The following is a 16,342-nucleotide window of genomic DNA, read 5'->3' on the forward strand; positions in this document are numbered from 1 at the left end:
GATAATGCGAATGTCAAGCTTCTTGACCAGCAGTACCAGGTGGTGAGTCACTGGAGTGCTACTGGCAGTCCATGGGGTATGTGTGAGATCACACCCAGTGAGGTGGCTGTGACTCTTAATTGTCCATGTTATGAGGTCCAGTTCATCACAGTAAACAACAGGCAGCTGGTGATGGGGAAAAAGCTTCAGTTACAACATTTTTGTAGAAGTATTGCTTTCCACCAAGGAGACCTGTATATTACTTCTGGTACTGCCCTGTACATGTACAAACTCAGTGGGAAATTTATCAGCAAGATGTATGAGGATACATCAGGTGATCTGACACTGTCAGTGACAGGTAAGAATAGCAAAATTATGACATTTATATTTTACGTTGAATACAAAGCTATAGAATGTAGCATCATTGCATTATTCCAGCCACAGTTAAGAATGCAATGTCACGTTTAGTTCATTCAGTGTATGACATGTCTATAAATGAACATTAATGTGTTTTTAAATTACTGTTACCTTTAGTCAATAGTTTTCGGTGTATTTGAAATGTTCAACAATTGAGTATGGACTTGTTAAGAAAACAACTGTCTTTTATTATTGATCAAGAAACTATATATAATATTTAAATTTCAGAAACAAAAATACTTTAAAGTTACTTATATGTATGATTGTCATGTAAAATATCTCAATATATGTTTCATTAACATTGCAATCCTGTGTATATGTATGGATAATCTATAATTACTGCATGTAGTTATATCACCTGACACATTTTTCAGTGTAAATATTTCCTTCTGTGTTGTTGTTGTAGACATCAATTCTTGAAGCACCAGTCACATGCAAACATCCCAAACATTGAGCAAAAACAAAGCACTGGAACAAAACTTCCTGCCAAACCTAGTTAATGATTTTTATTGGATTTTAATGCAGACCTTAATCATTTGTTGCATAATTTATTGTATTTAACAATATACAATTAATACAGTTTTAGCGAGATTTGTTATCAATTGCTATACATATTATTTAATTGCTTGATGCTACTCTGTATTGCAGTAGACAGTTGTGCTGTGAGTCCCACAGGGGACAAGTTGTACATCACTAACTACTCCAAGCACGAGCTTCTTATCCTGGCCAGGGATGGGTCAGTCCTGGTCACCTTTACTGACCCAGCACTGGACTATCCAGCTCGTGTAAATGTGACACCTTCCGGGCAAGTGCTGGTATGTGGAGGCTATTACCCCAACTACTATATCATACAGTTGGACAGTGAGGGAAAAAGGAAGCTGGCCACTCTTGCTACGGAGAAGGATGGAATGGGTGACCCATGGTCAATCTGCTACAACAGACACACCTCTTGCATAATTGTCGGACTTTTGAAAAACAACAGCATCCAGGTGTTCAAAGCACTATAGTGTTTTTTAACAAGCATCTTGTTTTATTATTCAGATTATTTAAATTGGCCATGATAATATGCTGTTCTACAATTAGAGCATATTGATATGGTACCATAACAATGATAGTATTTATAAAAAGTATATGTGAACATTATAAGTGCTATGAATGTATTAAGTTGTTAAATCTATGAACATTCTTTGTGTATTTCTATTTCACTTAACACGTTAAAATGATTTTAGTTAAAAGAATAATTTATGTTATTTACCTGACATCAAAATCACACTCAATTTATGAATATTGGCTGTCATTTCTTTAAGCCTGAACGTGGAGTGCTAAAGGTGACAAATCTTAATCATCTAGTCAATATCTAGGCCTAGTTTGAATCTGGATCACATGCAACAAAAAACTCGATCACTAAGTTAATTCTTCAAATAGCCTTGATACCAGTTTAGAGGCCAAATTTATGACTCATTCATGATGCTACCTGAAAATATTGCCACGTGTACAATGGTGTTGTTGCATTTGTATATGAGCCTTGATCTGGGAAAACGGGGCTTAATGCACCTTGCTCTGGGAAAATGGGGCTTAATGCACCTTGCTCTGGGAAAACGGGGCTTAATGCACCTTGATCTGGGAAAACGAGGCTTAATGCACCTTGATCTGGGAAAACGGGGCTTAATGCACCTTGATCTGCGAGAACGGGGCGTAATGTAGTGTCCTTCCAGATTAGCCTGTCCAGTCAACACAGGTCAATCAGGGCGACACTTTCTGCCTTAACTGGATTTTCGCCTGTGTGGATTGCCAGTTTTTCCAGAACGATGCTCAAGTGTTTATGTTAATATATAATATTGACACATATACATAGCCATTGCAATGGCATAAATAGTCAAATATGTACATACATTGTTCATATATTTTCTGTTCACATATTTCTAGTTGAATTTGGCTGCGTTATTTGACTCTTTATTCATATCAGAAATATTATGCATTATATAAATGTATACCAAGCAGTATACAAAGTAGATGTGGTCAAGTGTGGGGCCTTATACACCTTATGTGTGATCAAGTGTGGGGCCGTATACAAAGTATATGTGATCAAGTGGGGGCCTTATACAAATTAGTGTGATCAAGTGTGGGGCCTTATACAAAATAAATGTGATCAAGTGGGAGGCCTTACTCAAATTAAGTGTAATCAAGTGTGGGCCCGTATACAATGTGAGCATGATTAAATGTGTGGCCTTATTCAAAGTAAGCATGATTTAGTGTGAGGCTTTATACAAAGTGAGTGTGATAAAGTGTGGGACCTTATACAAATTAAGTGTGATTAAGTGTGGGGCCTTATACAAAATAAGTGGGATTAAGTGTGGGGCCTTATACAAAGTAAGTGTTATTAAGAGTGGGGCCTTATAAGAATTAAGTGTGGTTAAGTGTGGATCCTTATACGAAGTAAGTGTGATTAAGAGTGGTCTTTTACAAAGTGAGTATGATTAAGTGCGGGGCTTATACAATGTAAGTGTTTGTAATTGTCGCGTCTTATACAAAGTAATTGTGATTATGAATGGGGCGTATACAAAGTAAGTGTGATTAAGAATTACCCTTGATTTAAAACATTAATAAAAACTTATTTGTTTAGGTAGATTTGTTTCAGATTTGTTAACTACAATCTTTATATATTTACTTGTAAGACTAATGTGGTATTTTATACTAAGTCTTTCAAGATGCCACTCCTAAAGACGATTGTGTATATAGAATGCCAAATTAGTAATCCAAATGATTGTTAGAAATACATTTTTTGTTATCATACACCCTTTGCAGATGCGGGATAGAATCACTGTTTACTTTTTATTTGATGTTAGCAGTCAAATTGCTTGTAACATGAAATTTGGTTAAGAACAAAACATCTGTAAGTATATGGTAAGGTTAGTTTAATTTCTAAGCCTGAACATATTTTTGGGCTGGTTGCCATTTATAAAATGAGGATATTTCTTATCAACAAATTGTATCATATTCTGTACTTATTTACCTACCTAAAGTTCATTATATGCTTCTTGTTTTGCATTCTAAAATGTTTGTCCATACATGTATTTACCAAATCTGACTGTTAATCTGATGTATTTGTTTTCCAATTGAAGCCATTATTTCACAATATTGTTGTCTACAGTAAGACTGTGTCCAGAGGCAATCTCCACAAAAATCTAAATATCGTTTTGTATTTTCTTTATTCTATGTTTATACTGTTAATATGCAAGAATATTTTAAGCTTACATATCTTCATTTCATTTTTCTTCTTCAATGTTTTTTTAACATTTATATTTGAATTCCTTAAAATAAATAATGTTTAAATTGTTAGTACCATTATTTTTTTATTCGTGTTAAGTATTAATACAATTAAACTGTTTCTCAAAAATTTAGAAACCCTGTTTTAGTAAAGGTAAACATTCTATGACTATAGGGACACGTATTGGTGTTGTTTAGATTATATTTAGACTAATTACCTTGTTTTCTCAGTAGATAAAATCTGTAATAGATTGTTCAAAACAAAAAATATAGTCCCAAATAAATAATAAATACCATTCAAGGTACGTTTTCTTATAAGATAATTGTGAAAGTGATATCTATCTTGATTGTTGGCATCTGTTTGTTTACGGATTACACAATATGTGTACAAATAATCATCTATGTATATCCTGGTATATAATCATGTGTTCTATGTACCAAAGTTTTGTCGCAGAATAAAATATATGTCTTTTAAAATAACTGTCCATTTTAAGGCACATTGTTGTATCGCAGACATAGGAGAAAATGTGGGCGCACATGCTAAAACTACTCCACATACATATATGAACCTCAAAATGGGAAAACTTGGCTTATTATACGAGTGTTAAGTGCCATCTCAGATTAGCCTGTGCAGTCATCACAGGCTTATCAGTGATGACACCTTGCGCTTTTATGAAATTTTCATTTAAAGGAAGTCTCATATAAATGAAAATCCACTCTGGGCAGAAAGTGTTGTCTCTGACTAGCCTGTGCAATCGACACATGCTAATCTAAGATGACACTTTAATACGTTCATTCATAACGCCCGTTTTCCTCGCATGAGCACTCATCCGTTGACTTTTTACTTGTCCTAAGAGGTGAGTTGTGAAGTTAGAAACCACAAGAAATCAACTTGATAAATTGTTTATTCAAATGTTAACAAAATCAATAATTATTATATAAAAAACATCAACATCAAATAAAGATGAATACATAACAAATGACTACAAAGATATTTCTATTAAAATGAGAATTGCTATGGGAAAACAAGGCTTAATGCACGTGTGCTGTCCCAGATTAGCCTGTGCAGTCTACACAGGCTCATTAGGGACAAGACTTTCCGCCTTATCTCAAATTTCAGTGAGAAGATACTTCCATTTAACAAAACCATAAACGTAAAGATGTGGTTCCTGATTATCCAGTGTAGACTACACAGGCTAACATAGAATGACACTTTTAGCACATGTATTAAGCCTATTTGTCCCAGAACGAGGCTCAATTGATCCGTGCATGCCCAAAGTCACGCATCAATGGTTAGAATTAGCATGAAAAGTAATCAATGGTTAGAATTAGCATGAACGGTAATCAATGGTAAGAATTAGCATGAAAGGTAATCAATGGTTAGAATTAGCATGAAAGGTAATCAATGGTTATAAATAGCATGAAAGGTAATCAATGGTTAGAATAAGCATAAAAGGTACTTATTCACAGATTTCTTTTTTTAAGCATACCATAACCCAGTAAATATATTGAGTGCAAAAGTACAGTACTAGATTTTTCAATGAGCATACAGCAGCATACTGTAAAATCATTGACCTTCGTTGGCATGAATCGATATGTGTGTTTTTTTAACAAATGACTTTCCAGAACACATAAATACGTTTATTTCTTATATTTGACAAAAATGAGGAATTTGTCTGAAATTTTTGGATGTGTTCATGTTAAATTCATGGAATAACAACAGTATCATATGAATATTGAACACAATGCTTCAGATAAGAGATAACGTTAAAAACTTCTCTTCAAGTTACGATTTTGAACATTTCTCAAAAGAATTTTCTACAAAACACACTTAGGAACTCATTACACAAAAGCGATTGCCTTATAGAAATCACAGAACTTATCGCTGAGGGACATTTCGCAAATATCCCTTTCTCTGGGAAAACAAGGCCGTATGCATGTGTCTTAAGTGTCATCCCAGATTAGCCTGTGCAGTTGGCACATGCTAATCAGAGACTACAGGTTCAACCTAAACTGGATTTGCATTTAAAAGAGACTTCCTTTAAACAAAAATGTCAATTCAAGTGGAAAGTGTTGTTCCTGAAATTAAGTAGCTGCATGACATTTAAGAAATACCAATAGTAAGAACCAGTTTAATTGATCTTATTAAAAATAATATGCAATAAACATAAATTGATTACCATTAGTCTTTTGGAATGAATTCTCCGGTTATAAATAGTAATGAAATACAACGTAATCAATTTTAATTAAGTTGGATATATTCCAAGATAACAATTACATGCTTGTACAGGTATATTAAAGATTGGCTCCCTAACAAGTCTAAAACACTGTTCCAGTAAACATCAAGAATAAAATTAAAAAATACTCGAACCACTAACCCTTGGAGTCGTGGAGAAAAAGTCTACCACTGAGACCACTCGGCCATCCGTGCTCATACAATGACTGATGTATTTTATATTTTATATAAGCAATCATCGTAGTTTCACAAAATATAAAGACAACAGCAGAACTCTCCGAATTATTTAATCGTTTCGCGCTGCACCGCTTTATAATGTTCAGGTTTTTAAATCGTCAAAAGATGCATATAATGGCTATTTTAGAGCATGGTAAACGTTCAGTATTACTGTTTTCTCACATACATCATAACTAAAACGAAAATTTGCGAATCCCAATCAACTTTTTTCACTTTGTCAATTTACCACAACATGAAAAGGTCTCTTTTAACCTGAACATGGAGTGCTGATGGTGACAAATCGTAATCATGTAGTCATTATCTAGGCCGAGTTAAAATCTGGGTCACATGTACAAAAAACTCCATCACTAAGTTAATTCATAAAATAGCCTTGATACCACTTTAGAGGCCACATTTTTTACTCATTCATGATGCTACCTGAAAATATTGCCATAACACACCTGTACAATGGTGTTGTTGCATTTGTATATGAGCCTTGCTCTGGGAAAACGGGGCTTAATGCATGTATGTAAAGTGTCTTTCCAGATTAGCCAGTCGAGTCAACACAGGTCAATCAGGGCGACACTTTCTGTCTTAACTGGATTTTCGCCTGTGTGGATTGCCAGTTTTTCCAGAACGATGCTCAGGTGTTTATGTTGATATATAATATTGACACATATACAGAGCCATTGCAATGGCAGAAATAGTCAAGTATACAAATATGTATATACATTGTTCATATATTTTCTGTTCACATGTTTCTTGTTGAATTTGGCTGTGTTATTTGACTCTTTTCATATCACAATTTATATGCATTATATAAAGTTATACCAAGCACTATACAAAGTGGATGTGATCAAGTGTGGGGCCTTATACACCTTATGTGTGATCAAGTGTGGGGCCATATAAAAAGTATATGTGATCAAGTGGGGGCCTTATACAAAGTAAGTGTGATCATGTGTGGGGCCTTATACAAAGTAAATGTGATCAAGAGGGAGGCCTTACACAAATTAAGTGTCATCAAGTGTGGGCCCATATGCAATGTGAGCATGATTAAATATGTGGCCTTATTCAAAGTAAGCATGATTTCTGTGTGAGGCTTTATACATAGTGAGTGTGATAAAGTGTGGTACCTTATACAAATTAAGTGTGAATAAGTGTGGGGAATTATACAAAATAAGTTAAATTAAGTGTGGGGCCTTATACAAAGTATGTGTGATTAAGGGTGGCGCCTTTTAAGAATTAAGTGTGGTTAAGTGTGGATCCTTATACGAAGTAAGTGTGATTAAGATTGGACTTTTACAAAGTGAGTATGAATAAGTGCGGGGCTTATACAAGGTAAGTGTTTGTAATTGTCGGGTCTTATACAAAGTAATTGTGATTATGAATGGGGCTTATACAAAATAAGTGTGATTAAGAATTACCCTCGCTTTAATACATTGATAAATCTTATTTGTTTAGGCAGATTTGTTTCAGACTTGTTAACTACACTCTTTATATATTTACTTGTAAGGCTATTGTGGTATTTTATACTAAGTCTTTCAAGATGCCACTCCTAAAGACGATTGTGTATATATAATGCAAAATTAGTAATCCAAATGATTGTTAGAAATATATTTTTGTTATTATGCACCCTTTGCAGATGCGGGATCGAATCACTGTTTACTTTTTATTTGATGTTAACAGTCGAATTGCTTGTAACATGAAATTTGGTTAAGAACAAAACATCTATAGGTATATGGTAAGGTTAGTTTAATTTCTAAGCCTGAACCTATTTTTGGGCTTGTTTCCATTTATAAAATGAGGATATTTCTTATCAACAAATTGTATCATAATCTAAACTTATTTGCCTACCTAAAGTTCATTATATGCTTCTTTTTTTTGCATTCTAAAATGTTTGTCCATATTTACCAAATCTGATTGTTTATCTGATATATTTGTTTTCCAATTGAAGCTATGATTTCACAATATGTTTGTCTACAGTAAGACTGTGTCTAGAGACAATCTAAACAAAAACCTGAATATCGTATGTGTATTTTCTTGGGTTATTAACACTGTTTCAGCATACATATCTTCATTTCATTTTTCTTCTCCAATGTTTTTTACATTTATTTTAAATTCCTTAAAATACATGAATGTTTAAATTGCTAGTAAAATTAATTTTCTATTCGTATTATTTATTAATACAATTAAACTGTTTCTAAATTTTTTATAAACTCTGTTTTTGTATAGGTAAGCTTTCCGACAATATAGTGACACGTTTTGGTGGTGTTTAGATTATATTTAAATTAATTACTAGTACCCTGTTTTCTCAGTATAAAAATTGTAATTTGTTTGCTAACAAAAATATAAACCCAAATAAACAACAAATATCCTTCAAGGCAAATTAAAGTTGTTCATTAGATAACTGTGCAAGTGATATCAATCTATTATTGTTGGCATCTGTTTGTATACAGAGTAAACAGTATGTGTACAAATTATTATCTATGTTTATTCTGGTAAAGCATCAAATTCAATATGTACCAAAGTTTTGTCACAGAATAAAATGTATTAATCTTTTCAAAAAACTGTCTTATTTATGACACATTTTTGGTATTGCCAACATGGGAGAAAATGTGGGGGCACATTTTGAAACTACCCGTTCTGGGAAAACTTGGCTTACTGCATGAGTGTAAAGTGCTGTCCCATATTAGCCTGTGCAGTCTGCACAGGCTAATCAGTGAAGACCCTTTCACGGCATTTGTATTTAAAAGGAAGTATCATCTATATGAAAACCACTCCAGGCTGAAAGTGTCGTCCGTGATTAGCCTGTGCAGATGGCACAGACTGGGATGACACTTTACGCTCATACATTAAGTCTGTTTTCTAGAGCAAGACTCACATGAACACACATCTGTTGACTTTTTACTGGAAGTGAGTTGTGAAGTAAGAAACCACACGACATTAACTTGATAAATTGTTTATTCAAATTTGAACATTATCAGTTATTATTACAAATAAACATCAACATCAAATTTAGATGAATTCATATCAAATGACTACAAAGATGCTTATTTTGTGAACACACTTTCCACCTAAACAATTTTTTTCGTAGAAGTGACCTCCCTTTAACAAAAATTTCAATAAAAGCAGAATGTGTCTTCCCTGGGTGGCCTGTGCAGAATGCACAGGCTTTATTTAATTTGGGACGACACGTTATGCTAATGCATGTATCCCTGTTTTTCCAATGTCTCGCTAATATATAAATTTGGTATCTAAAATATGTTGTCATTTCATAATCATTTGTGACAGTTCAATAATCAACATGACAGCATGAGACAGTAATGAGGATAGCATTGCAAACACTGCAAAGGCTATGTTTAAGGCATGTCTGGCTTTTCCTAGCTGGATTTATACACTATCAAAATATCTTCCTCTATGATATGAGCATTGTTCTTTAAAAAACTGGGCTTAATGCATGTGCGTAAGGTGCTCTTCCAGATTAGCCTGTGCGCAAAACAGAAAGGATCTTCTACACAGGAAAATCATACACAGGATTTTTATTTGCATGGTTTTGGGGGTTCATTTAAAAAACAAATATATTAGGCTCTTAAGTTTGTCTCAGATTATATGGCAGCTTGTTTAGTAATACATGTACCTGATCCCTGTACTGGAAACACTGGGCTTTATGCATTTACGTTAAGTGTCGTCCCAGATTAGCAAGTGTATTTATCAGTGACAACATTTTCTGCCTAGACTGTATTTTTGTTTAGAAGGGACTTCCTTTCAACTGAACAGGATTATCAAGGACGACACTTTACGCACATGGCATTAAGCCCTATTTTCCCAAAGCATGATTCATCGACATTTGAAAAGGGGGGGGGTGTTAAAGAACACTTAAACTAGACCTCAAAGATTGTCTCAGTCGCTATGGCACCTTGGCCAAGTATCAAAAACATGTTTGTGTGCTCAACTCCAATGATGAAATTTGAGTAACCACTTTGCTGACTATTGAGAAAGAACAAACTCAATTCTATCTTAGTTACATGAAAATTCACATGGTTGAGTCTGACTCTATACTCAAAAATGCTTTTATGAACACCGAATGGACCATGATGGTCAAACTCATGGCAAATATTGTTAAAAAAACTGAAAGTTGAGTCAAAATATTGACTTAAGTAAGTTTGTAATACTAGACCATTGCTGAAAAATACCTTATCTAGGATGGCCATGGCTATTCAAATATCAGTTGTGAAATAAAAATATATTAATTCTTTGTTGATTTCAGTGAAAATGACAATTTGGAAGAATGGTGGATGTTTTTTGGTATTTATGGTAATTTTCATTTTAGGTCTTTTTTTAAACCTAATTAAGGCGGAAAATGTCGTCCCTGATTAGCTTGTGCGTACTCCATTTAAAACTGCTTTAAAAGTATGCATGCTATGTATAATAAATTGTGTGTTTATTTTTAGTTGTGTCATTATTTCATTTTTTTTTGTCCACAGATCGATGGAAATAACAAATGATTGTGTTTTTAAAATAAATTGTGTGAATTTTGTATTACTGTCACAAATAATTAGTAATGATCAAATCTGTAAAAGGTATTAATAAAATCTAGACTATAATGATACACATAATTCTTTTAAATGTCCTCTTTTCGCATTAAGTATTTATTCACCTGCATGACCCATTGTTAATTCATTATACGAGATTTGATTCACAGTGAAACGTTCACACGGTCTGTCTAAGAAATAATTATCTCGCTCATAACTAATTCCGAATATGGTAACAGTGTTAATAAAATCTGTGCAATAAAAGTTCATAAAATTATTTTAAAAGTCTTCTTTTTACAATAATCATATATTCACATGCATGTTACTATAACTTGATTCCTAAAATACATGTAATATCACATCCTTCAAAGCATCTTGCAAGATTCACAGCAAAATGTTCACACAGACTGTGTAAGTTATAAAAAATGAAATTACAAAAAATAATTTATTATCTTATATTATAACAAATTCTACATTTAAGAAGACCTAGCATTTCTTTGTGACTGAGTCAAGTTCTTAGCAAATCTTCGAAAACTTCTTCAACAATGTCAGCTTATAGAATAACATCATATGGGTCGGAAGGGTTGCCTAGGCCCTTCGCTCAATCTAAAGCATGAAATTTTGTTCTGCATAGTGGATCTTCGGGAAAGTTTTGAGACAGCATTTCTTTCAAAACTAATAAAGCTTTTCAGCGGTCTGTTATTGTCACCTGGCTGCCTGAAAACGCTTAAAGGGACCATCAACCGCGATTGACGAAAAAAGAAAGTTCTAAAATACCGTATTTTTTTTAATTATTAGTTTATGTTAATTAAAATATCACGACTAGTGTATTACATTACTTGAAAAAAGTTCATTTTTTCAGAATATTCGGTAATAAAAGTTCGCGATTTGAAATCGAAAAGTACATTGCGAAAAATAGTTGACATAACGATATACACACTATAAATAACGCAAGTAGATTGATCATTATATATATATATAATGTATTCAACTCACTACATGTACGCATGCACAATTTGCATTTCTGGGTTTACCACGTGACAATGAAGATAAAACTACTTGCATTATTTATAGTAAACTGGTAGTTACCTGGTACTTGTACCCAGTAAAATTTATTATCGAAGATACTGAAAATATGAAAAACTAACAACTTTGTTCAAGTAATGTAATATACCAGTCGTGAAATTTTAATCAATATAAACTAATAATCAATCGCGGTTGACGGTCCCTTCAACATGTTGCACAGTATTGTTCAAAATACTGTAATCACCAAAGTTACTGTATTAAAAAATATAAAGATATAGTGCGTGTGGTTTTCAATTACTTAGTTGTTCAAATCATGTCCCTTTGGTCAAAATTGATCAGGGGTCACATGATTTATATAGACTTGTATAGTTAACACCTAAACAAAATCTTATACACTCTGGCAGGTCGAAAACATCAAGAATGATCTTTCTCTCTACAGTCTGTGTATCCTCTCTGATAGGCCATACAAACACTCCTGCTTTTCTTTCTTGCAAAATTAGTATATTTCCATCACTAACCCATTGTTCAAAGAGTCAAGTTTTTGCAATGTTCACAGCGGATGCCAACTGCCTGACATGTAGGACCAGGGAATTTCATTTTGGATACAACTGCATATTTTTAACCTGAAAAACAAAACTATTTCAAATCAATAATTAATTTTATTTTAACATTCATTGTTTGAAATTGCTTTAAAAACTGTTGATTTTGCTATTTTTGAACTTTTGGTACGAACCAGTCTGGAAAAAAAACGAAATTTTGTACCCATCTCATACCCATTAAAAAACGAAAAAACTCGTATTACATGCACAAATTCTTCACTACAACTGCATTAATCAGCACATACAGTTGTATTCCTTAAAATATGACCATATTTGTGCGTAAAATATTAAAGAGTTAAAGTTGATAGGCGTAAATGGGTTTCGCATATTGGGCACCTGTTGAATTAAAATCGTTCCCAAACCAAAATCGCAAGCTTTTATAACATGCTTGCGGCAAGCTTGCAGCAAGCTTGCGGAGGAAGCTTGTGCAAGCTTAGAATTGGAACCTCGCAGCAAATCTATGACATTGAATGGCTGCCAAGGCTTTCTAATAGACCAATCAGATGTCCTGTAATATAAAGTGCTTTAATTTTTTTTAAGTAACAGCCTACTGATCTAAGGCCTCTTGTGAACTACACATCGTCATAGTCCTCGAAAAGTGCCCTAAATAAATATTCATAGTTTCACTGAGAAACTTTGGGATTCAGTTTTACAGATGCACGGCTGACATATGGAGGCAAACCTATGTTGTATCTTTTTATCATAATAAATCGCCATGGCATAGTGGATCTGTCTAGGGACCAGGATGTAATGGGTTTGCTCCCCACTAAGAGAGCATTCTTTAGATCTTCACCAAAGACACCAAGTATTGGTTCTACCCAGGATAGCGTTCAATAAGCCTGAAGCTTTTGATGCCATCAAGCCAAATAAACAGGGTAAAACTAAACATCAGAGGAATGTCAACAACTTACCCACTGCAGCAGAATTAATCTGCTGTTCTCGAACAAGCACGGTGAGGATACACGAAATCATGCCAGCCTTGCAGCAACTCATTTTATTAGTGTGGTCCGACCCACACAATCTCCATAGCAACTTCGTCAGCCATCATGTTTGGAGGTCATGTGACTGAATGTCGGGCAGCCATTGGATGAGCACAAGGGAACACTGGGAGTTGGCCATGTGATGACTGCCTTCCTCACTGTAGGGCCCTTCTACAACCTTGAATGCAAGAGACCATTATGTCATAGAGAACAGATAACGGTCCGTATTACAGAAACATCTGAGACTTAACTTAAAATAAGAGTTAATAAAATGCAAATAGATTTGATAATCCTTGGCAAATTTATTAGTGTTTTAAAGCAGCACAAAGTATAATTGTAAAATCATTTATATTTGTCGCCATGAAATTACGTGGTTTTACACAACATTACTAATAACGGACACGTACAATTGTGGATTTCAGATTTTGGTAAAAAGATAATAAAAAATTGTAATCGGTAATTGTGTGATATATTTGTATTAAATGCGTGGATTGGTTAATTAAAGACTTCACTGAAAAATTAATGTCACACAAATAGTCATGATTTTACAGCACACAACGAATTAATGTTCATATAACAGAAACATCTGATGCTTAACTTACAATTTGACGAAACATTTATTTTATTCCGTTTTTTTTTATATGAATAGTAAATCCAATACAAATTAAGTTGATTATAGTTAACATCAAGAATGAACTTACACAAATTATTGATTCATAAAATTTAATTTTAATACAACTTTATCCCATGGTAAGCAGAAAATACTGGATTTTGCATACACAATTTTTATCAGAAATGTTCACACAGGTCGGATCTAAACAATACCAGCCCACATATTGTTTCCATAGTTACCTACCAGACTCAGTACAGCAAGAAGCAGATCTTGTGATGGCTGACCCAGACTCTTGAGGGCCTCCAACAGTCGGCTGTAACCGATCTGGGTCGAGAATCGGAACTTTGCGTTGGGTGAACTCGACAGAATGGACCGTAACACGCCCAGAACTGCGATGGCCAGTCGCTGATATTTTTCTGCCTGAAACTTTAGTGCAAAGAGACAGTGTGCATAAAAATGTATTCATTAAATAAGCCATTGTTCATGAAAAACATGGTTTTATGCATGTGCATAGTGTTTTCCCAGATTAGCCTGTGAAGTCCGCACAAGCTAATCAAGGATGACACTTTCCGCCTCGACTGGATTTTTGTTTAGAACATACTTCCTTCACATAAAAAAAAACATCAGAGCAGAAAGTGTCATCCCCATTTAGCCTGTAAGGACTGCACAGGCTAATCTTGGAGGACACTTTATACACATGCATTAAGCCTCGGGATTTTTTGAGCCAGGCTCAAATTTATTCAATATATTGTCTCAACAAATTTATACCTTAGCAAAAAGATTCTTTAAATTACTTGCGTTGTTGATGAATACAGGTAAACACATATTTAAATGATTACTGAGCGAATGGATTTGTAAAAAATAAATGGAATATTATAAATAAAATAATGCAATTTCTTTGCTATAAAATGAGACTTGCTCTGGGAAAACAGGGCTTAATGCATGTGTGTAAAGGGTCATCCAGATTTAGCCTGTGCAGTTCACAAAGGCGAATCAGAGATGACCCCATCAACTTGTATGGAATTTTGCATTTAAAAAAAATCTCTTCTTATAATAACAATCAAGTATAAGGGGAAAGTGTCATCCCTGATAATCCTGTGCAATGCTGGGACATAACTACAAATTTGCTTTAAGCCTCCTTTTCCCAGAACAGAGCTCGGTTCATCACATCCAACCGTCCAAGAGGTGGGTTCGCATGGAAAATAATCAACACATCATAATTAACCATGAAAAGCCTGCAAACATTATTGTTTAACTTAAAAAAAATAGGTTAAAATAAATCACACAAAATAATGTGGGCAATTGTGTGAAACAATAAAACCCAGTTTATTTTAGCAGAAATGTGGACCTTCAAGGGAGAGAAATTACAGCAGAACAAAGATACATTAAAAGATGTCTCATTCAAGTAAGTAATTGCATAGTTTTCTCCCTTGTTTACTGTTTAAACAGGAAGTTATTAGAAAATAGTTATTTGCTGACATTAGATTCCTAGGCTTCTGACCTTACAGAAAACCCCAAATTAAAAATTAAAATAAATCCCACAAAAAATGCAATACAGACCTGAGTATTTTGGAGCAGGTTGGGGAATCCCTCGACAGTTCCTTCACAGGTCATGATGACCTGTAGAGAGTTCCTGTCCTCACATTTGTAGCATTCTGCCCACTGTGTCTGCAGCATAAATGTTTGCAAAATATTTCAGTGTTTTATTTCCACCAATGGTGCTGGGGCCTGTGGATTAGGAAAAATCATGTTGTTTTGACTAAAATTGGGAACTAAGTGTTGCTGTTGTTTATTGCAAACAAATACTTCCAAATTAAGATTAAACATGTTTCCATATAATATTTACTTAAGTACAACTCATGGAGGGAAATTAATTAATGTTCAAATCAATATATAAAAAACCTTCCATAATGTATTTTAGGAAGTCAATTTGTAAAAAAAAAAATTTAAAGGCCCTTTAAAGGTGACAAATCCAATTATTATGCATATAAACTGGTCTAATTTTTACCGGATTTCAGTTACTCTTGCATAAAAAATTCTAATAACACAGCTGAGGTGCAACGTTGTCAAGAAGTGTTGAAGATATAACCGTTATATAATTGGAAGAAATGTTTACAACTTTGCAACTAACGTGATGTGTAACCCCAAAGCGGTGACATATGCTAAAAATAGCCAAAGGAACATTCACTTTTAATGCTATTTTAAACAACTTTTTACCAGCAAAAATTAACTAATTAGATCACTACAAACGTTTTGACCATTATTAGAAGAGACATACTTTGTGAGTGATACCGGAAAACATTGAAAATCAACGATACATTTTTGGTGACCTGAGTCACTTTCACTTTCACTTTCCCGAGTAAACAGCGATGTAAATAAACTGATTGTTTGTAAACACGATTGACTTGGAGGACACTGTATTTTGAGCTCAAAACAAGTTGTATTGCTCATATTTTTATGGTAATGTCCAATAGCAT

At 33.9% G+C, this 16,342-nt stretch overlaps 1 protein-coding gene across 17 annotated transcripts in view; it reads left to right on the forward strand.

Moving 5' to 3' along the window:
- LOC127847287 (uncharacterized) overlaps nt 1-16,342 on the forward strand; it is a 382,744-nt gene that overhangs the window by 175,397 nt on the left and 191,005 nt on the right. For 2 of the 17 annotated variants that reach the window (XR_008033898.1, XR_008033899.1), the window contains one exon: nt 6,223-8,366. The exons of 12 other annotated variants lie outside the window; for them this stretch is intronic. Coding sequence is in view for 3 of the 5 variants with exons in the window: in XM_052379102.1 (XP_052235062.1) it covers nt 314-337; nt 1,045-1,403 (383 nt within the window). In the remaining 2 variants the exon portion in view is untranslated. Of the gene's footprint in view, nt 1-313; nt 338-1,044; nt 2,120-6,222; nt 8,367-16,342 lie in introns of those variants that run through there. 3 more of the 17 variants (XM_052379102.1, XM_052379109.1, XM_052379115.1) reach the window with 3 other exon arrangements.

This window comes from Dreissena polymorpha, chromosome 10, assembly GCF_020536995.1.
Source record: "Dreissena polymorpha isolate Duluth1 chromosome 10, UMN_Dpol_1.0, whole genome shotgun sequence".
Lineage (NCBI taxonomy): Eukaryota > Metazoa > Mollusca > Bivalvia > Myida > Dreissenidae > Dreissena > Dreissena polymorpha.